This window comes from Silurus meridionalis, chromosome 4 (assembly GCF_014805685.1).
Source record: "Silurus meridionalis isolate SWU-2019-XX chromosome 4, ASM1480568v1, whole genome shotgun sequence".
Taxonomy (NCBI): Eukaryota; Metazoa; Chordata; class Actinopteri; order Siluriformes; family Siluridae; genus Silurus; species Silurus meridionalis.
In genome coordinates this window covers 26,207,122-26,229,460 of record NC_060887.1, presented here as the reverse complement: position 1 = coordinate 26,229,460, position 22,339 = coordinate 26,207,122, and the positions used below count along the sequence as shown (strand labels likewise).

At 37.7% G+C, this 22,339-nt stretch overlaps 1 protein-coding gene across 1 annotated transcript in view; it reads left to right on the top strand.

Annotated features, from left to right (window-relative positions):
• Window positions 1–5,670: 5,670 nt before the first annotated feature.
• The window catches only part of emc2 (ER membrane protein complex subunit 2), a 29,262-nt gene continuing 12,593 nt past the window's right edge, over window positions 5,671–22,339 (top strand). The window contains exons 1-5 of the mRNA XM_046848041.1: window positions 5,671–5,765; window positions 8,325–8,438; window positions 12,337–12,401; window positions 13,861–13,946; window positions 18,256–18,313. Of these exons, the coding sequence (XP_046703997.1) occupies window positions 5,726–5,765; window positions 8,325–8,438; window positions 12,337–12,401; window positions 13,861–13,946; window positions 18,256–18,313 (363 nt within the window). The 5' untranslated portion in view covers window positions 5,671–5,725. The remainder of the gene's footprint in view (window positions 5,766–8,324; window positions 8,439–12,336; window positions 12,402–13,860; window positions 13,947–18,255; window positions 18,314–22,339) is intronic.

Here is a 22,339-nt window from a genome sequence, read left to right as displayed (position 1 = left end):
TCTAGACAATAAGTGAGGTGCAAGATGTGACGGGTGCTAATTAACAGAAAATGTGGCACAAAGGTAATCAAGAGGCTTATGGGGAATGCCGTATTTTGCCAAACATTGACAGTAATAGAAAAAAATATTGTACAAGCAAATGATAACATAGAACCTATGAAAACAAATATATTCTAAAGACGCCTTTTAGAAGACAAAAGCAAGAGAGACACTGCCAAACACTCCCTAACCACTTCCTATTCCAACATAAAATTATAAAAATAATTCATATCAATAGTCTCAGGACACATGCCTCCTCGCTTGATACTTCAAGGGTTACAAACTAAAACATTTGTTTTTAGTGCATAATATATGCATCATCTCACTTGGCTATTGCCAAGCAATAAATCATAAAACTGCTGAATCTATGTGCAGCGTTAACTTCATCATATTGGGTGTCTACGGTCCCGAGTTATCACTTCAGCCAAGTGGCCCAGGCAAACAATGCAAACTCAGACAGGGCCTCTCACTGCAGCAAACACAGAGAGACATCTGCACTGCACATGGAGCAAGGCACGTAGAGACAGTACACACCTCATCCTGAAGAGCCGAAACTGCTTTTCCAACCTTTAAATGATTTAAAAGCTTTGGTCTGACGTTCCCTGGCTGCGTAAACCTATTGGGCAAGTCCCCCTAAACGTGTCCACTCTAAAAGACACCACAAGCAACGTAGTTATAATAAGCATGATGTGAAGCTTTGATTAAAAATTCAGCCAAACAGTAAAAACTGTTAATAACTCGACAGAACTTAAGAGACACATAAAGAATTATAGTCTTGGCACTTTGGTGGCCATAAACACAAAAACATTTTTATTATTTTTTGGACTTGTTAGATTAGGAGAAGACAAAATTTTGTTTCAAATGTGACCTGGTTTACAAATTAATATAACCAAATATTTAACTGAGACGGCAGTAAATCTCTCTCTCTCTCTCTCTCTCTCTCTCTCTCTCTCTCTCTCTCTATATATATATATATATATATATATATGTATATGTATATATCTATATCTATCTATCTATCTATCTATCTATCTATCTATCTATCTATCTATCTATCTATCTATCTATCTCTCTCTCTCTCTCTCTCACATATATATATATGTGTGTGCTTTTTTTGTAATGGAACCCAAGCATGCAGCAGACCCCTTAAGTACATAATGTCTTCCCATGTTTTTTGTTACAATAATAGCTGGGAGTTGCGGACCACACCACCAAGACATAGGGGAATTTCTGGATAGAAATATTGTGTTTGCTATATTTCTCTTGTTTGGAGTGCAGCATTATATAAACCACAGCTGCAAAAATATTTGTTTTTCATAGTCGTCTGATAACACGTAATGACACGTAATGCACACTTCACTCCTACAACCTTTCACCAATGTGGTAACGCATTTGTGGATTTTGTTGCCGCTTATCAAGCTCCTGATGCTGGAAGCCGTTGCCAAAGATGTGACCAAATTGAGTCCAGAAAGTGATTTCAATGCCGTGGATGAGTTGTAGGCCATGCTTTATTGCTCCCACATATTGACGGGAACAAAAGCATGTCCCATTCAGTCTCAGAACGTTTCACAAAACAAAGTGCGTTCCAAGGGAAGACAAGAACTAATGTTGAGTATCCTGAGAAGAGAAAAAGGGTTTCACAACAGGAAAAAGGTCTTCAGCCTGTCAGCATAAATGAGCTGCTTTTTGGGTTGCGGTCTTACATCTTTCGAGCACATGGCAGAGTTTAAAGAGACAATGTTATAGCTCAGCTTCATTCATTCGCAATAAACCCCAAAGCATTTTTTTCACCTGTAAAATAAACCTTTTTGTACTACTACCTTACAAAGTTATTTAATGTTGGCCAAATTTCAACTCTTTATCGAGTAAAGATGAAGCACTATATTTCTGTTTATTATCACTGCTCAAACAGACTTCATTATATAAATAACATATATACAGAATCGCATTATTGTACAAACCTCCTTGCCTCTACCTAGCGATGCCTTTTATAGTTAGCTATGACAGCTAAACATCCTCTATTTCGTGTGTAGTGCAAAGTTCTCTGTTAATGCTTGGGTAGCGTAATTTCAGGAGATTACTTGCAAGTGCCTACACATCTGCAGACATGTAAGGCACGAGCGGCCATGACTTTGAAAGTCATCTCAAGCATGGTGTTGTTAAAGCTCCTGTTTAAACTGAATTTAATGAGAAGGAACCGCTGCCATTAAACCTAATCCAGCAGAAGGTAATGCAGCGCACGTGGCACTCCTCAACACTACCCTGAGCTATTATACTATTACACCAGTTCTGCAACTGCAACTGCACATCTCTGGTTCTGAATCATTTAAACAACGTCAGTTCTGAGCAAGTGCACATCAACCGTGAATTGAATATTGTTCTTGGAACACAAGATATGTGTGGGTAGAGCGACGGGATAATTAATTGAGATGTAGCAGAATTTCCTGACCTTGACCGATTGAATCTGGTGTGCATGGTGCTGCTCAACCAGTTTTTTTCCTTACAGGCCCAGATCGGCAGAAATGAAAAGCGGAGTACATATTGTCGGAGAGCAAAAATGCTCCTGTGAGACCAAGGTTGAAATCAAGCCTCAAAGCGAAACATATCAGCCTTCATTTTCGGCAATTACAAGACACTAGTATATAGACCTTAAAACCACAAGGAATCTAACACTGATTCATACACTTCTATTCCATAGTTACACACCATCTTTGATTGCTTTGGACAGAAATTAAAACAGTTTTCGTTTCAAACACCAATACATGAAAATCCAAAAGCCCATATACGCATTTCAAATGGAAGCTGATCTCTCCACAAAATGACAGTAATACAAGCTAGTTAAGTCTCAAGTGAAACACAACTCTATTATGGTTTCTCATTGCATACAGACACATCTCTATCTCAAGTCACTATAGGTGGAAGGGGAATTTTTTCTTATATCTTGACCTCACCTTGACTCAGGTAAGTTTCACTTCAGTCCAGAAAGTGTTGCCTTTTCCCCAATGCCCTTTCAGTCCAAGAGAAACCTTTTACATCCAAAAAGCAGCATTTGCTTGTTTTAATGTGGTTGCAGCACTGTTTGTGTTTCCAGCAAAAGCCTGACCACATATCAACTCACTGCCATCTGCAGTCTGGGAAATTACTTGTCCATGAATCGCTAGAAGTTCATGTAAGATAAACCGCACATTGTGTATTTTTTGTATAACCGTAGAGATGATGATGTTTTATAGTACTTTTACGTGTTAACACTAACGCTGCCCTTTTAGAAAAGACCAGACTCGTGAAATCCACAGGCAGTCCAGTTAGTTCTATAAGTGGTATGACATCAGGTTTGGGCCGGTTTGTGCTGAGTCCACTTCAGTGATTGTGTTGGATACAGTGCCAGATACACAGCCCCTGGGAGACAAGTTAAACCCACAGAGAAGACAAATAGACCCAACACACGTAACCACAGTAAATGTTCCCCGATGATTCTCTATGGTCACAGTGGCCAGAGTGGTCAAGGAATTTGTTAAGTAATTGAACAATCAAGCAAACAATACCTGGCCTGGAGTATAGACATAGGAAATGAGGATGTAAAAGTGAGTTTTACCTGATGCAAAAAACACATGAAATTTTGATGTTTAATAATAATAAATGAACCACGTACAGACAGTCACCTTCAGAAAGTCCACTGTGACCATAAAATCTCTGTAAATAAAATGTTCAAGTACACAGAGTACACAGAATAGTAAACTGTATAGCTGGGGTATTGGAATGACTGGTAATCATGAAATGAATTAAAGAGTTGAAGAGACTGAATTGAAATGTAACATTTTTAATGTTTAAATTTACTTTTGTAAACCTGCACTAAATGCCCAGAAGTATGAGGACACCTTATCTGCAAACCATTTGTAGGACCGCTCCAAAAACAATGGAAAAAAATCAATTGTATTCAATTCAATTGTATTCTATATGCTCTAGTATTACTTTTCATTTTTTTCTGGAGCTTAGAAGCCTAAAGCAACATAAGAGACCTCGTGTGAACAAAATGCAGTTCATAATGACGTAGTTTGCCAAATCTGATGCGGAAAGACTCAAATGACCTGAACTGCGCCCTGACCTCAACCCGCACTAAACATATTTTAGATAATTTATTGCATCAACAGTATAACAGACCTACTCACCTCACATCTGTCCTCAAAATTACTAATGTTTTTGTGGCTGAAAGGATGTAAATCTTTCAGTGGTGGACAGCAAATGTAATTCGTTACAGTACTTAAGTAGCTTTTTTGTGTATCTGTACTTTACTGAAGGATTTTCATTTGGGGAGACTTTAACTTTACTACATTTTAAAGTCAAATATCTTAATATCTTAAATAACTCAACTACATTATGCAAATGTAGTCGTTCCTTTTTATTTATGAGTGGATAAAAATGTAGCTGGTCAAACATGCAGCAAGCCACCAATCAGGGTAGAGTGTGTGCTCTGTTTTAAACATGTTTTGATTGCAACTTGGTGGTATCTACTTAGCACGAACATACAGTCCAGCGTCAGTTCAACAGTTCAATTTAATCTTTTTACATAACTAAAGTGCATGGTACTTTAACTTAAATGCATGGTTTGTGTACTTTGTCCACCAATCAGTGCTTTATGTTATGTAGCAGTAGCTTTGTGTTATGTAGCTTTATGTTGTGTGTTGTAGCTCTATGTTGTTTAGTGTAGCACAAGGGTTCTGGAGGAACATTGTCTAGTTATTACTGTGTACTGTGTACCACTGCATAGTAGAAATGACAATAAAAGCCTCTTGACTTGACTCTTGACTTGACAATGGAATCTTGAGTTATAGGTGCAAAGGAGTGACCAACTCCATATATTATACAAATGTTTTTGGAATTGCATGTTCAAAAAATACAGACATTGCCATGGTAAAGTTGGAAAATTTTGGCTATATAATGTACATATAGAGGTATTTACATTTCGCTATGAAATTACTCAATGTAGCTACTAATCTAATTGCTATTCACACTTTTCCGTTTGCTTTGCTGTCCCTGTTTAAATGACTGTGTAATGCATACCAATCAAAAATATGTGCACCAATGTTCAAAAGGAAAATAAAAGTTTCTCTAGCTTTTCCTTTTTCCAAACATTTTGCACAAGTTTGTTGTATTTAGGGTGCAATTTTTTTTTCTGAGCTGTCATTTCAAACAGCACATTAAAGAAAGTAGACTGTACCCAGCTTCAGGATCCCAGCAGACATCTTGTCTACGATGACAAATCATATCAGTATTTTTATAGTTGCACTGCAGTATTTTTAAAGTTGCATATAGGTGCATTATCTGGTCAATCGAAATAACGCATTTGAATATATATTTAATATACTATATACTATATATGAATATATATATGAATATACTAATGTACCTTCATATGTGAATTAATAACGTGATCGGTTTATAGAAGGCAACATGGCAGCTTAGTAATGGAATTAGATAGTTTTATTATATATTAATATACAATAATATTTGACATAAATAATTACAAAAAAATCAAACATCCATAACGTTTTTTTAATACCACATTAAATATCCTCAAGAATCAATGATTAAATCATTTTTGGAGAATTATTCTAACTTCAGCTACATCTTTAGCACACCGGGATGACGTCATAGTTGTGCGCCAGTGATCATACCGGTCACAGTAAAAATGGCGTCGGTCTCGGAGCTGTACGATGTTACTTGGGAAGGTAAATTGCTTTTATTTTAATTGTATTGACTTTGTCGATATAACTTTCATACGTGACCTGAACGAATGTAAAACGTATTTCCAAAATCTGATATATCCAGGTGTGTCGTTACTATATTTAGTTAACGTTAGTTGGTCAAATGAGCGGTAAACGCTAGCGTGCTAATAGCTAGCTAGCAGAGTGCTAAATAACTGCCTAACAAGCTACTTAAATGTATGCTGACCGCGTAACGAATCCTGATATTGTTACAAGAACTACGTGGGGTTCTTTGAGATTTGTGTGAAGAACCGTATATGCAGAATAAAGAGCGCTGTCCTGTCCGTTACAGCCCTGTAGTGAGCTTAGCTCTCTCTTTACTTAAGTGTTTATGATGCGAGCTAACTGTCCGGGTTTAAATGAACGCGATGTTTTTCATTTATTTAACTTCGAAACATACGCAACAGTAGCAAAGGTTAAAAAAAAGAAACCAGCGTTACATATTATTAGATTGCACAAAGTCAAACAGATGACAGTCTGTTTGGAGTGGTAGCTCAGTGGTTAAGGTGCTGGGTTACTGATCAGATGGTCGTGGGTTCAAGCCCCGGTATCGCCAAGCTGCCACTTTTGGGCCCTTGAGCAAGGCCCTTAATCCTCTGTGCTCCAGGGGCGCCGTATCATGGCCGACCCTGCGTTCTGACCCCAGCCTCTGAGCAAGCTGGGATATGCGAAGAAAGAATTTCACCGTGCTGTAATGTATATGTGACAAATAAAGGCTATTGTTGCTGGAGTTAGTAGTTAAAGAGGCTTTTACTTGTCACCTGTACATTACAGCACAGTGAAGTTCATTCTTTGCATATCCCAGCGACGTCAGGGTTAGCCATACAACGCCTCAAGCACAGGGTTAGCCATACAACGCCTTTGGGGCACAGAGGGTTAAGGGCCAAGAGTGGTAACTTTGTTATAGTGATGGTTCAATCATGAACGATTAATTAATGTGAAAAAAGCCTTTATTGTGACCCAGAATAATGAATAGTCTCATAGAGTGATTTGTTTATTTTCCACTGGACATGTTTGAGCAAAGCATCGCAAAATCTTTGTAGGTTATGTACAGGAAAAACAGAATTGAGTAGTTTACCTCTCGAATCTTCTAGCCCAAGTCCTTTGGTTTTTTTATTTTATTTTTACAAAAATGACTCCCATAGACGCTATGCAGTGCAATACACAGGAAACAGAATTGAATAGTTAATCTTATGAGTCCTCTTATCCGAGTCATTCGTTCTTTTGTCGCGTGACTCCCATATTCGCTGTGCAGTTGAAAAATTATTGGAACTACAAAGTTCGTGTATGTAGACACGTTGGGGGATCTGCTTATTAAAACTGTAACATTTTATTTCATTTCTGATTAAAGGAACGCAATTAATTAAATGATTTAAAGGACTGCAACAACCAATCGATAAAATCGCTAATAATCGATAACAAAATTCATTGTCAACGAATGAACATTCATGATCTCGCCATAAACCAATTCGGACACATGATCACGGGACGCAACTTGTCCTAAACCTCATTGTCACTGTGGGTGTCATTGTGGGAACAGTATATTGTATCAGTCGATACATAGAGATCTGTTAGTCATTACTAATTCTAACACGTTCAGGCTTTGCAACCTTGTTTAGAAATGTGATATAACATATAATCCTTGTGTCGATTCATTCTGAAAATCTGATGATAACTCACAGAAAATAAGAGTAATCATAGATATAATTACGATAAGCAGCCCTGTAGATACTTATTGATATTAAAATGACTAAATCAGATTTATAAAAAATAGATCAGTTTTATAGCCCATTCATACAAAGGCCAAAGCTTGATATACATGTGTTTTAGTGTTAGTTATTTTCTGCTTAATTGTATAAGGAAACTGTTTACATATGGGTTCTAATAACCCATGATAGTGATGCTGTTAACATTTTTGTTCTACTCATACCAAACCAATTTACTATTGTTTTGTTTACTGAAGAACCAAACATGATGTTTTTTTTTTTATCCACTTGTGGTTGCTTGTAATGTTATGGAATGTCAGTAAAGCAAGGTGGTCATCGTTAATAAGCGTTGTACCAGTCTTTTATTAAGAAACAAAACTCAGCATCATATTGTATTACTGAGAAACTGAAAAGCCGTCTATGTGGGGAAAAAAGGTTTACAGCCGAAAAGTCAAAAGATCAATCATTCAGCAGTACTTTAGTGAGACTATAAAAGAGCTTGGCCTCATAGAGGAGGTAATTGAGTGAGAGATTATGCAGCAGACATGACTGACCCAGTCAAGGCTGTGTGTAAGTCTTGCAGTAAAATGTCCAGAAGGTAAATTTTGTTCTGGTCGCACTTGCAGCAGCATTGGGGGGATCTGGATGTGCACACGATCCTGGACATACTGATGGATTTTCAGTTTCATCATTTGTAAAGTAAATTTAAACCTGAAAACATAGTCTAATTCTATGTCTTTTCTCTTAGTCTAAAATGTAATAAATTGAAGTAATTATCAGTGTAAAAGTTTACAGTTTTTGATTTCATATCTTGCAGAAATGCGTGACAAACTGCGAAAGTGGCGAGAGGAGAATTACAGGAATAGTGAGCAAATAGTGGACGTGGGCGAGGAACTCATCAATGAACACTCGTCAAAGCTTGGAGATGACAGTAAGTTTAAACTCCAGCCCCCCCAGTTTGTCTACATCTCCTCCTGTTCCATATCTGTGGATGTGATGGGGGTTTATTATGGAACATTTCTCCCTGATGTTACAAGAGATATCATAGTCAACTACAAAGATGCGAATGATGTTATTAGATTAATCATATTTAATGTGCTGCTTGTATTGCGTTTTTCACACGCGACTATGAGCTAAAAGGACTTCGATTGGTGTTCGATTTGTGCGATACCATGTTTTCACTTCAGAATCCGAAACGTGCTCAGATGTTCTCGGGCTTCCAGAAAAAAGCCTCAGTGCAGCTTTAGCTCTCTCATTGGGTTTAGTGATGAGTAATTACTGCTCTTTAAAACCACTTTTACTCTTGGGTTCTCTTCTCTTATTTAAGTGGAATTAAGTTTTAAATGTCTGATGGTAAGTGCTATGCTTCTCTTTCAAATTTGGTACTGAAATAATTCATTTTTGTAGTACTTACTACTAAGGACAGAACCTCTACTTGTTCGTGTGTTTAGCCTTGTACTCTGTGTAACATGGATAACTTAAATGCAGACATTTTAGTTTGAATATATATATCACATAATATACGTGTGTGTGTATGTAATATATGTGTGTGTGTGTGTGTGTGTGTGTGTGTGTGTGTGTGTGTGTGTGTGTGTGTGAGAGAGAGAGAGAGAGAGAGAGAGAGAGAGAGAGAGAGAGAGAGAGAGTACATACACAGTATTTGATACACTGCCAGTTTTTACAATTTTTTCAAGATTACATTAATTATTTTCTTTAAAAAATTATACAATACACCATTATTACAATGTGAAAGAAGTTTGTTTGAAATCTTTGCAAATTTATTAAAAGAAAAAAAAAAAAATCACATGTACATTAACAGCTCAATACTCTGTTGGAGCACCTTGGCTTAATTACAGCCTCAAGGCTTTTTGAGTGTGATGCTACAAGCATCTTCTTCGCAGAACCTCTTAAGCTCCATCAGGTTGGATGGGGAGCATCAGTACACAGTCATTTTCAGTTCTCTCCAATCAGTTTCAAATCTGGGACACTTAAGGACATTCACAGAGTCGTCCTGTAGCCCAGTTTATCTTGGCTCTGTGCTTAGGGTCGTTGTGCTGTTGGAAGATGGACCTGCATCCTAGTTTGGGGTCCAGAGCGCTCTGGAGCAGGTTTTCATCAAGGATGTCTCTATACATTGCTGCATTCATCTTTCCCTCGATCCTACATTCTCAGTCTACATTTCTTGGACTTCATGGCTTTGTGCTCTGACATGCACTGTTAACTGTGGGACCTTATGTTCTATCAACTGAATATACCACAGGTTGACTTCAGTCAAGTTATAGAAACATCTCAAGGATGATCAGTGGAAACAGGATGCACCTGAGCTCAATTATGAGTGTCATTGCAAAAGCTGTAAAAACTTATGAACGCTTAGAAAATGTTTTGTATACAGTGCAACCTCGATACTCGCGTTCAATGACCCCTCGCGAGTATTCCTTTTTCAAGGGGAATTCTACTGTACTGTAAACTCAACAAAAATTGTGAATTACTTGTCAAATGTTTTATTTACTACTTTAAATGGATAATACAATAATAAAATATTTTTCAAACACTTATGTAATTTATTCGTACAAACTCTGTTTTGAAATGTTACTTCGAATCTTCGAGCCACTCGCGGCTTTCAGACTATCGGATTTTTCGAAAGTTACTCTTAGTCCGGTTCCGAATAAAGTCATAAACTGTCGAGGTTCCACTGTATATATAAGATTTAAAGGAAACCTCTTTCACATTGTCATTATGGATTATTGTTTTTTTGAATTTTGAGGAAAATAATTAATTGAATTCATTTTGGAATAAGGCTATAATATGACAAAATGTGGAAAAAGTGAAGCACTGTGAATACTTTCCAGATGCACTGTAAATAAAAATAAAACCATAAATACAATTATAAAAAAATCAATACATACATACCATAAAATCTGTACGTTTTTTTGTTGTGTTTTAGTTTAAAATGATCCCTGATCGTAAATCTTCTAGTCGCCCCTCGCTGTTTTCTCCTTGTTCCTCCATTTTTCAGTCTGCAGCATCTTCTGTTACTTGTCCAGAGCGCTCCAGAGTTTATAAGATGGCGCGTCAGTAATATTGGTCCGTGGGGAAACACAATGCGCCGTGTGTAGTTAAATGGGCTAAACGAAGCATAGAAGCATTTTTGTATAAGCATTTTGGGGTAAGGTCATGGATGTTTATTCAGGATGACCAGTTCTCTATTTCATTAAAAAAATTAAAAAATATTTTGGTCTGTTTTTGAAATATAAAGTTTTGAAAACACTATGCAGATGATAATAATAGGCTACCAAAATTATTAATAGGCTTAAATATTAATAATAAATAAGAAGTATTTAATTAATAAGTAGAGATGGCACTGATCGTATCTCAGATAAAATAAACAGAATCCTGTAACAAATGGTAAATATTCTGAATTGAATTTTGTAAACAGAAATTTGTAAATATAAAGAGTAGAATTTTCCTTTCAGATTTTATTCTTTATAACATGCGTAATATTTGCAATATGCTTCTTATGTGAAAGAGTGTAATTATCATAACCTTTCTGTCTCTTTTTTGTCTTTTTCTTCCTTCATTTACTAACGAATGTGTTACTTTCAGCTCTTATGAAGGTTTTCTGACATGATAAACAAGCAGTCGGAGAACATACGCCAAAATGTGTCGCTCTCATGAAAAATTTCAGTAAATGAATGTGACAAGGAAATACATTTTTTTTTTTCGTGCTTCCTTACTGATTCACATACATTTAACTTCACAGCAAACTTTTTTTACTTACCAAATCCAGTTTTTGTTTTATCGGTTACCTTTGAATCTTTCTGCAACTCAAATGCGAAACGCGTTCGTTCGGAAACAGCAAAGGCCGTGTGATGAGCTGCACATATGGAGAGCTTTATTTAACTGTTTTGGCTGCTGCCGTCATTATGATTCATACAGTATTTAAGGAAAGAGGTAAACACTTAACACTGCCTGGTTTTATTGAAACCAGCTCTGCAACTGGCTGTGAAACAAGATGGTAATTATCAAAGCAAGACTTGAAATCATAAAAACCCGAAGAGAGGAAAAAAAAAAGCCAGAAGGGAGCTGCAGGCGTTTGTTTTGGCACTTTGCTTTTGTTCTCGCTCAGTAAGATTTTATTGCGCTTTCTCAATTAACAGGTTTCAGCTGATAAAGTATGCACGGCCAGTGAAACGCACTGAAATGGAGCATTAATTCCATTAATTGGTTCCATTAGCCAAGTGCATTAATCAGCCTTTTTATTTTTTTTATTTTTATTTTTTTTATTGTTGAAAGTGAAAAGGTCATTTTGCGAACGCATGTGACTTATTAGCACTTTGTAGAAACACAAGGAAATGTATTTTGATGTTCTGGCAACAGGGCACCTTCCTAAATATCTCAAGAATCTCAGACTGGTGAAATAATAACTTATGAGTCATGGCAGAAATATTTTTCACTTCTGTGCTCCATAAAATGTATTTTATTGTAATCCATGGGGATGTGGATAATTATTTCGTTTAGCTTCCTGTGCCATTGTGCTAATGGGGTAAGGTCATGGATGTTTATTCAGGACGAACAGTACTGGAGTTGTGTGGAATTGTGTTACAGCATTCTGTATGCAAATCTCCTCACTGTCTCAGAAGCATTGTTTTGTTTAGTAGAACATGAATACATCAACATTAACAAGAAAGCTATTAGGGTTAAGGTTAAGTCTTGTATATCCATTTTCCATAAGATTTGTTGCCCGATACGTAGTTAATTTTTTTTAGTATCTACCTCAAAACAAAGTTTACTGAATGTTGTCGTTCTGTGTTTCCCTCTGTCCTCTGCAGTTTGGATCATTTATGAGCAGGTGATGATCGCAGCGCTGGACTGCAGTCGGGATGATTTGGCCTGGGTGAGTTTTTCTTCTTCATGCTCTCAAAGCCTAAAGCTCATCCCTCACACACCGAGCTGCTTCTGTGCCCAGCAAACATACACTGGCACAGAGTCGCAGAGGACCATGATTAATGCAGAGCTGCCATTTAGGAACGCCACATTTTAACATCCAAACTCGCTGCTGTGTTCTCACTAAATATTTGCCATAAAGGGTCTTCATTTTCTCTCTCTCTCTCTCTCTCTCTCTCTCTCTCTCTCTCTCTCTCTACACACACACACACACACACACACACACACACACACACACACACACACACTTTCCAATAAAAACAGGAGATGAACCGGCTGACATGAATCTAGAATGAGTGACAGTTGTATAGATTTCGAACTCTCCAATATTTACTGATCCCCTGGACGCCCTGCCCTTCCTGCCATCTCGCGTTAGAAAGTTCACTCAGTACTGTTGCCTTGACTTGATTTCCCCTCTTTAAACATGTGGCCTTGCTTTCTGTTACGGAAACTGGAGAACGTTTGAGTTTATTAATGTGAAATAACATTAATGTACTTCGATGAGCATTAAAACCATCTGCTTCATATTGTGAAATTCCCCCTTGTGCTACCAAACCAGCTGTGACTCGTCGAGGGGCAGGGATTCCACCAGACCTCTGTGCACTGTGTTTTCTGACACCAAGATTTTAGCAGCAAGGTTTGATGTTTTGGCTGATGAGTGTAAAAGTTTAAAGATTAAGCAGACCTACAAGAAATTGTTTACTCTAAAATAATTTTTTATAAAAACACGCCAGAACAGTACTGATTGAAACAGTGTGCACTTCATATAGGGTTATTTTAGATTATTGTAAAAATTATTCAGTCACTCATTTTTGCTGATGAATAAATGTACATGTATGTAAAACGTTTTTATAGAACAGAGAGAGAAAAAATGTTTGTCTTGTACTTTCTGCATGTCTCCAACTGAAACGCACATTCATCAGATTCCATTTTTTGAAACTCATTTAAGGGATTTTGTGAACATTTAAAAATCAAAAATATATACCGCCTGTATACCAGCGTTACTTTTAGCAGACTCAGCATTCACTTCATGGGATGTGGAGACGAGATACTATTCTGAAATCTAACGATGAAGGAATTATAAACATGACACTGATGGCCAAGCCGTTGAATAACCTTTCCTTTTTGTTCAGGGAATCATTAGATTTGTTAAGCATCAAGAAATCTTACCAGGTGTGAAGTAAGAGTGTAGAGAGGAAAATCCTTGTGGGTACCCATAATGCAAGACTGAAAGTTTTTTTCTTGCAACCGGTTATTAGGAACCCTTAAACTGCACTAGGTATTCTGACTTTATCACCCGTGAATATTGTGCGATCTTCACGTTGCCATAATCCAACCCCGACCCCACACGTTTTCTGTTTTTGTACATCTGTGCTTTCTCACACTGCCGCTTTTTATATTTTATACAGAGTTGCCTACAGGAGCTGAAGAGGCAGTTTCCAGACAGTCACAGAGTAACGCGATTAGCGGGCATGCGGCTCGAGGCCCTAGAGAGGTAAGATTAATTAAAACCCAAATTTAGCAAGCTTGTCCTTGAGTGTATGCTGGGGTCTGGAGGGTCTGATCAGGATTCAGGTTTAGCAGTAGGGCGGGAGGCTGTTTATTTAGCGAGCCACTATTCCACTGACTAAGTGGGAGAGGGAAGGATAGTTTCAGGATTTTGTAGTTTTGTGGTTGTTTTGCTCATGTGAGGAATTCCCAGGGAGGAAGTGGTGGGTCTCGCTATTATTCCGGGGGCCCTGTTTTGTTTCATCCTCCCTCCTCCCTTCCTTCTCTTTATTTTTTTATTTTTTTTGCTGCATAGGCTCTATGTGCATTAAAAAAAATCAAAATCGACTCTAGAGGTCTAGAGTATTCCAAAACTTAGTTTCACTAGAGTCTTTCATTTCAGCATGTAGGGAAGAAATAAGAATCAATGTTAATGTTTCTATTTTGAGTCATCAGTTTTCGGGCTGCGCACCCTATTGACTTGTTTCTCACTCCCAGTTTAATTGAGACCGATCGCTTCTGCACTGTTAGATTAAATAAACTGCAAATTTCGGTCTAATTGCCATCAGACCTGCTGCCTAAACTCAGGCTTACACACGCACACGTTCACACGCACGCAACATGCCTGAGCCCTACATAAATAAAGCCAAGTGGTGGAGGCGTGCTTGCCTATTGCTGTGCTGTGTTAGACGTGCCAGAGTGCAGTTCAGTAATAAAGTGCATGTTAGGGTAGAGGTGGAGTGGAAGTGGAGCTGTTCACTGATAATAGGATCCAGAGTCGCTTCTGTTGGCAGCTGTGAGTACAAATCGAGCCTTAATCATGAGGACATGGTCTACAGGCTGTTTTTTCCCCCCGCTTTTTCTTTTCTTTTCTTCAATCACAAATTTATCATCCTGCATTCTTACAAAAAAAATTCTAGCACTTTCCCTCAAGGCTTATTTTTCTAGTATTCCTCTCCTTTGGTAATTAAATTATTGTAATTTGCGATAAGGAATCATTCTCACCATCCACTTTACTAGAAACACCTGCTCAATAATGCAGTTATCTAATCATATCATGTGGTAGCAGCACAATGCATAAAATCAGTTCAAGAGCTTCAGTTAATGTCAACCATGAGAATGCAAAAAAAATAAAAATAAATGATTGTTGTGGCATGGTTGTTGGTGCCAGGTGGGCTGCATTTGAGTATTTTAGAAACTGGTGCAGTTTCACTTTATCCTTGAACTTTTTTTAGAGAATTGTGTGGAAAACCAACATCTGTGAGCATCAGTAGAAATGCCTTGTTGAAAAAAGAGATCAAAGCAGAATAACCAGTAAATGTAATAAGTATTCTGTCCAACTGTAGTGAGCAGAAAAGCATCTCGGTATATACAGCGCATTAAAGCTTAGTCATTTATCAGCTTGAGACATTCCTGTCATCCAAGAATCCGAATCTGAGGCCGTCATAGGCATGGGCTCACCCAAATTGAACAGTTGAAGACTGGATAAAGACCAGCTGAGATTTAGATGCCTTTTCTTGGTTGACAGGAGTGAAACCTTGTTGGTTATCTGTGGTTGTAGCACATCCACCTCGAGATTTGATGTTTTTAGGTTGTGATGCTATTCTGCTCATCTTGGTTGTTTGAGTTATTGTAGACATCCTGTCAGTTTAGATCCATGTGATTATTCTCCTCAGATCTGCCTCAGCAGTGCTTCAGCCTGCAGGATTGCCTTTTTGTTTTTACACACTATTCTGTGTAAGATTTCTAAGGTTGCTGTGTGTGAAATTTCCAGGAGATCAGCCTATCCTATCTAGCATCAACATCCATGCCACCATTTGTTAATTGTTTTTTTTTTCTTTCCGAACCTGCCTGATTCATCCTGACCCCGTACCTCTAATTAAAGATCCAATCTGATGTTTCTGCATGAGCTTTCAATGTATTTATTAAGTTACTGTGAAGGGCTTAAACTTTAAAACCACGAAGATGCTCTGTAAATTATATAGTTTGCTACTAGTGCTGCACGATTGATTGTATCACAATCGTGATATCAGCTTGTTCGATTATATGATGCCAAATGTTTAATTAAATAAATAAGTGCATGTGTGGACACATACTTTCTGAGAAGAGTTTGCAGATTTTTTACGCTGCTAAAAAACAAACAAACAAAAAGACCATATGGTCTCAGTTTAGGCAGTGCATGTGTGACGTGTGTGGTCACGCGACTTTCCAGTGTGCAGCTCGGAGACCAGGTGGAGATGGAGACCGAGCAGACCGAGCAAAAAAACGCTACCTCTGTTATTTGGGGATATTTTAGCTTTAACATAACCAGCAGAGACAGGAACTGCAGGATTTGCTAAATTAAAGTTGCTACATCATTTAGCAATATAAAAATCTGTAACAGACAGAGGTTTCTTTTATTTTTCATTTACTTTTGCACCACCACTTTCCCTCTCTTGTACTCACGCCTGGACACGCTCGCGGATTGGCGCACCTTCACCTGGCATCCTTTGCTTTCCCACACACATCCCCATACACACCGTCAGCTCTGCCTGGTCTCTTTCTCGCTCTCGCTCTCTCCGGGTGTCTGTTACATCCTGCGTAAACAGGGCCGTTTCCAGACTCTTGGAACCCCTGGGCAAGATTCCTATTGTCACCCCCCCGCGCTCCACTCCCACACCAGGCAAATCATTAGCCGTCTTCCATTAAAAAAAAAAGGTTAAACACATTTTAATGATTGCAAAATTGCATGAATTCAAGTATTTTAACACGTACTGTATCTTAAACTTTAGCAGAAAAACGGGTAAATAATTAAACTGGGCAGCGGCTGGGCGTTTCCTGTTTGTTTCGCTAAAAAGTTCCAAATAACTTATTTTTGTGAAAATGTATGTTTGTATATATTGTTTATTTTATTCTGCTCTACCCTGGAAAATAATATTTTTTTTTTTTTTACATTTAATGCAAATGTTTTCATTTTGTAAACAATTATTAATTTTGAAAACCTTTATACTGTTACAAATACACATTTCAGCATTTATTATATCGCAATTGCAATTTTGACCACAATAATAGCAACATGCCATTTTTCCCCAAAACCTGCAGCTCTTTTTGCTACAATGGCTTAGGACTAAGGCCTAAGCCATAATGTTTCAATGTAGTTGCAATGAAAACATTTTTTTGCATTCAAATGTCCATCAGGGAACGGCTGATAACCGCAACCATGATGGAACTTTTGAGGTGGTATCTAAAAGTTTCGAGACTAGGTTTGTAACAGATGGCAGCACAAGGCTGCACGCACAGTTACAGGAGCACCGACCTTAATGAGACATTGTCCTGTGTACGTTGGGAGCTGTGCAACTGGTACTATTCTGACCACAAGCGGTACCACGCTTGCTATTCTGATCAGGTGTGCACCCTGTCAATGAGCTCTTCTCCCACGAGAAGAGTCTCTCACTGGAAACAACAAGATCTCACTTCCCACTGACCCTACTCACCAGATTTGGCTCGTGCGAACTTCATCTTCATCAGAGGCCGAAGGTCCAGCTCAAAGCAGAGGTCAAGCTCTCGAAAAGCAGAAGGTACTTGACATGCTTCGAAAAAGAAGACTTCCAGGACATATTCCAGAAGTGGCAGGAACGCTGGGAGTGCTGTATTGCTGTGCAAGGGGACTATTTTAGTACTTTCTTTTAAACAGAGCTCGTCTCAAAAAACTTTTTGATACCACCTCAAACGATGAATGGCCTTTCTGTCACCCACATGACGATGGGTTCTCTTTAGATTTTGAGTTTTTTCCTGCCACTGTTGCCGCTGACTTGTTTTATTCGTAATCTATTTAATTCTGCAAAGCTGCTTTGGGACAATGTATATTGTAAAAAGTGCTATATAAATAAAATAAAATTGATCACATTTTTGTTTTAGCTGCTGCGCTGTTACCACATCTTTGGCCGATAAGATAACTGTATGAATCGAAAGGTGTTCATAATAGTGTGAACAACGCCTGTATATTGTCTGTGTAAATATCAAGCAGCTATTATTTCTTCTTTAAAGTAAATTGGTCTGTTTACAGGTGCAACAGTCTTTGCAAATACAGATAAAAGCTCAAGCAATTATTGCAGATTCAGATGTTTGTATTCATTTGTGCAGTTCATTTTTAAGATGCAGAGATCTACTCAGGACAAGCTTGATGACTGTTTATTTCCTTCCTTAGACATACCCCTAATCTGTGCTAGTGCTGTGCATGGACTTGAGCTGCCCTTTATATAAGATAATGATTGCCTTGAGCTTTGTTGATTCCTCTGCTGCCTAACAAATTATGACACCATTTTTCACTTTTAAAGGTATGATGATGCCAACAAGTTGTACGATTCAATACTGCAAGACGATCCTACTAATACGGTGAGTAAAGAAATAAAGATCAGGCTGATGTGCTTAGTGTTCCATGTCAAATCGAGTGAAATTTGGTGCAAGTCATGCTGAATTTTATTCTACGTTAGTGGTGTTTGGTAAATGTCTTTAATTTAAAGATATCTTTCCTATGTTTGATTCCTCTATCTATCTCACACACACACACACACACACACACACACACACACACACACACACACACACACACACACCCTATATGCAAAGGGGAAAGGGAGTGTCTGCTCTTTCAGTAGTATTATACACATTTCAACAAAAATGAATGCAAATATAAGTGTTTCAAGACATTCCTTTCTCTCTCTCTTTAATCCCCACATTCTGGTCAGGTTTAATATGGTTTTTTTTTTTTTGTGTATCAAATTTGCTCTTTAATGGAAGAGAATGCAGGGTGCTTAGAAGAATTTGTTTTTGTCTTTTTTGCCTTGCATAAGTTCATCCAGTTGAACTTTAACCCTGCAAACCCTCGAGACTTGGCATAAAAACCCCAGCATGTGGCTCATGTGAAGTCTTTCAGAACATGGAAATCTTCGTGGTTTACATGATTTTATTATTGTGCTCTTCAGTTAACATAATACATTGAACAAAAGTATTGGGACACCTGACATTTTCAGTCACATGTGGTTGTTCTCTAAACGGTTACTACAAAGATGGAGGTACACAATTGTATAGGATGTCTTTAATTGCAGGAGAATTAAGCTTTTACTTAAACTAGGAGACCCAAACCGGTTCCAGCATGGCAATTCCTTTGTACACAAGGTGAGCTCCATGAATATATAGTTTACATGGGTTGGAGAGGAAGATCTTGAGTAGCCTGCTATAAAGCTCTGACCTTAGCCCTACTGAACACCTTTGGGGTGAATATGAAGGCTGACAGCCCCCCAGGCCTCTTCACCCTATATCAGTATCTGATGTTACTAATGCCCATATGTCTGAATAAGCACAAATGTCCAACCCCACAGGTAGATTAGATTAGATTTCCACAGAACCACTGTCTCACTAACACATTACTGCAGGACCACTCACGGCTAACTAATTTCGCTCCACCCCATCAAATTTAAGGCCAAACTCTGGTGTCCTTACTAGTTTTACCAACCATTTTCTATCTGTACATAAGTGAATATGCAGGAATTTTATTACTAGTCACATCATCCTTTTTTTGTTTAAACTTGATTTATGCTGAATTTCATTTCACATACAGCAACCAAGTATGCCCATGTTTTGCCAATCTGTCACATCACCCTATCCTGCCATCACCAAACACTTAATTGCTGTTGCTGTTTATTCTAACAGAACGTGTGGCCAATTAAAAAAAAAAAGGTTTAATGGATTCTCTGAAGAATCTGTTTGTTTTGGCTCCCTCGTGAAGTAGTGCAACACAATTTTTCACACATGGACTTGCTAAGAAATACTAAAAATTTTCTCTGAGCTGGCAAATGTGCAAAACGAAGCACAGTAGACACAAAGTCTTTGGACTTAATTGAGAGGATTCCACACCCAAGCGTCAGTCTGTGTCAGACCCATGAGGGCTGCCGACAGTCAATAAACCCTTACGTGCATCGAGCAGTGATTTCTCTCTTACTCTCCAACTTTATCATCCTCCTCTACTCGCTCACTGCCTGTTCTCGATCACTCTCGCATCCATTATATCCTTTCAGTTGGTATTTATTTTGGCCCACAGAGACCCCATCACTATTTCTCCATTTAAAAACAGAACTTTTTTGTTTGTTTTTCAGGCTAGTCAACCGAGACACTGTTCTGATTCCCATGATTCAATTGCAAACACGTTGAACAAACGGGAGTTTGAGATTTACTAATGCTAAATGGATAGTGTCAACTTATTTTCCCCTCTTCAATCTGGCTTTTGTATGCTTTTTTTTTTTTTTTTTTTTTTTTTGGTACCTCTGCAAACATTTAAAGGCATTAAAATAATGCATTCCCTGAGGGAAACCTGTTTTTCTTGTATTCACATAGTTTTACAGGTGATGTAATGTGCATTACACTATCATATTTACTAATGAACTCTCTAAAGACATCGTCTTTCTGAGCCATGCTTGACTTGATAAAAATAAGGAGATATTGTGTTGGGTAATTATTAAAACATTTGGAGATTTACATGGAAATAGATACAGCCAGAGTATGTGGTTAAAAAAAAAAAAGTTTTTTAAATGGATTTATAAAATGTTTTATTCTGATAAAAGATTTATTTCTGTAAAAGTTTCTAGATGTAATTTAAGAATTAATCTAGTAATGGAACGTCATTTTAAAGCAATTCAAATGGACCCACTGGTCAAGAAAAGACAACAATACTATTTTATTATAATTCCTTTTTTTTATAATTTACATATTCTTTTTTCATTATATTTTAGTGAAATAGAATGGCTTACTCAGTCACCTGGTTTCTCAGGGACTAACTTGACCAAAAAAATAATAATGGCATTAAACCTGTTAAGCAAAACTCTTAAGCACTAAAAAGGGCGCAGGTTTTTTTTTTTTTTTTTTTTTTTTTTTTTTATTATATAAAGAGTCTCAAATATTCACAAATGATTTTTTTTTTCCCCTCTGCCAAAGATATAGGTGAATATTCTTTAAAACAAAAAAATACCACATATGTTTGGAATAAAACTTAATAGGGGGGGTCGCTGTTGTAGCAAAATCATCAGTGACAAGGTGGCGTGAAGCTGAGTGCAGAACAGCTATCACGATCATGCTTATTTTACGATAAAAAGTGTGCGCTTTTAATGTGTTTTATTCCACTTGTACCTAATTTGTAGTTAAATGTGGAACAGTATAGCTTCTGTTATTACGGTTGTTTCCTTAACAACCTCGCTCTTAATTTTCTCTTGAATTAAACATGACAAAAGTCTTCTGTCCTGAAATTCTTTTCTCCCGTGTTTAAAATTTACTGAGCACTGACCCAGAAAACTCCTTCCATAAATGTTTCATTAATTGCTTTACCAAATTATTGATCTGTACTTTTATCTTTCCATTTATTATTATCCTTGAAACCCCAAAAAAGGTGCTATATTTGAATCGTCATTTTAATATAAACCCTTTGATTTGAATGATCGTAGCTGTACACTATGGTAAGAACTTTTATGGAAAAGCTTTTATAAAATAAATAATCAACACATTCTGCCTGGAGAATTCAACCATACTTTGGTAGAAACTTTTTTCATCTTTTGGTCTCTTAGGATAGGGCCGTGTTTTACTCTCCCCATGAGCAAAAAACGTATTTCCGTCCTTCATGTCTGCAATGGGCTGGGCGAGAATCACCCACTTATGGAAACGTCGTGTTAATCAGCAGGTGACGTGAACTCTTTTGACAAACTAAAGTCCAGCCCAAATTTCAGTGATAGGATCAGCTTATTTCCTGATGTCCAAGCAGCTGCCACCTCCCATTAGATTTAGTGTGCTCAAACCTGTGGGCGGGAATGGAACAAATCTGTGATGTCCACCAGGCTATATATTTTTTTCCCACAATCCAAAACTCTGGCTAGCAGATGGGCAGCAGAGGTTGTGGTATGGGAGTAGATGACCTCATCCAGGCTACCTGTCTTTGTTGGTTTGGGTTAGACTTATCTGGACACTATTTTCTCATCGTGGAATGTGAGAAGGGAGAGGACGATCCAAGAAAATGGAGGAAAATTGGCGACTAGGTTGAAGACTTGTGAGGCATCCCAACATGCAGAGCTGAGATTGGAAACTGAGCTGTTGTAATTATAGGCTGTAGAATGGATGCGGTACCCATTAACCAAAACTGTTGAATCAGCAAAGAATTGCTCAAGGCTTCTGTGCCATGGCGGTGTCTAAAATATGTCAGAACTATGTGTTAGCTCTTCCACCATTTATTGTGTTCCAATACCTACAGCAACGATCTAGAGAATATTCTCCATTGCTCATGTATGCCGTTTACTTTTGGTTCCCTTCTCTACACACTCATCTTGATTGCTTGGTGTTATGACTTCAGTACATTCTAATGTAATTGAACTAGCATTTAAG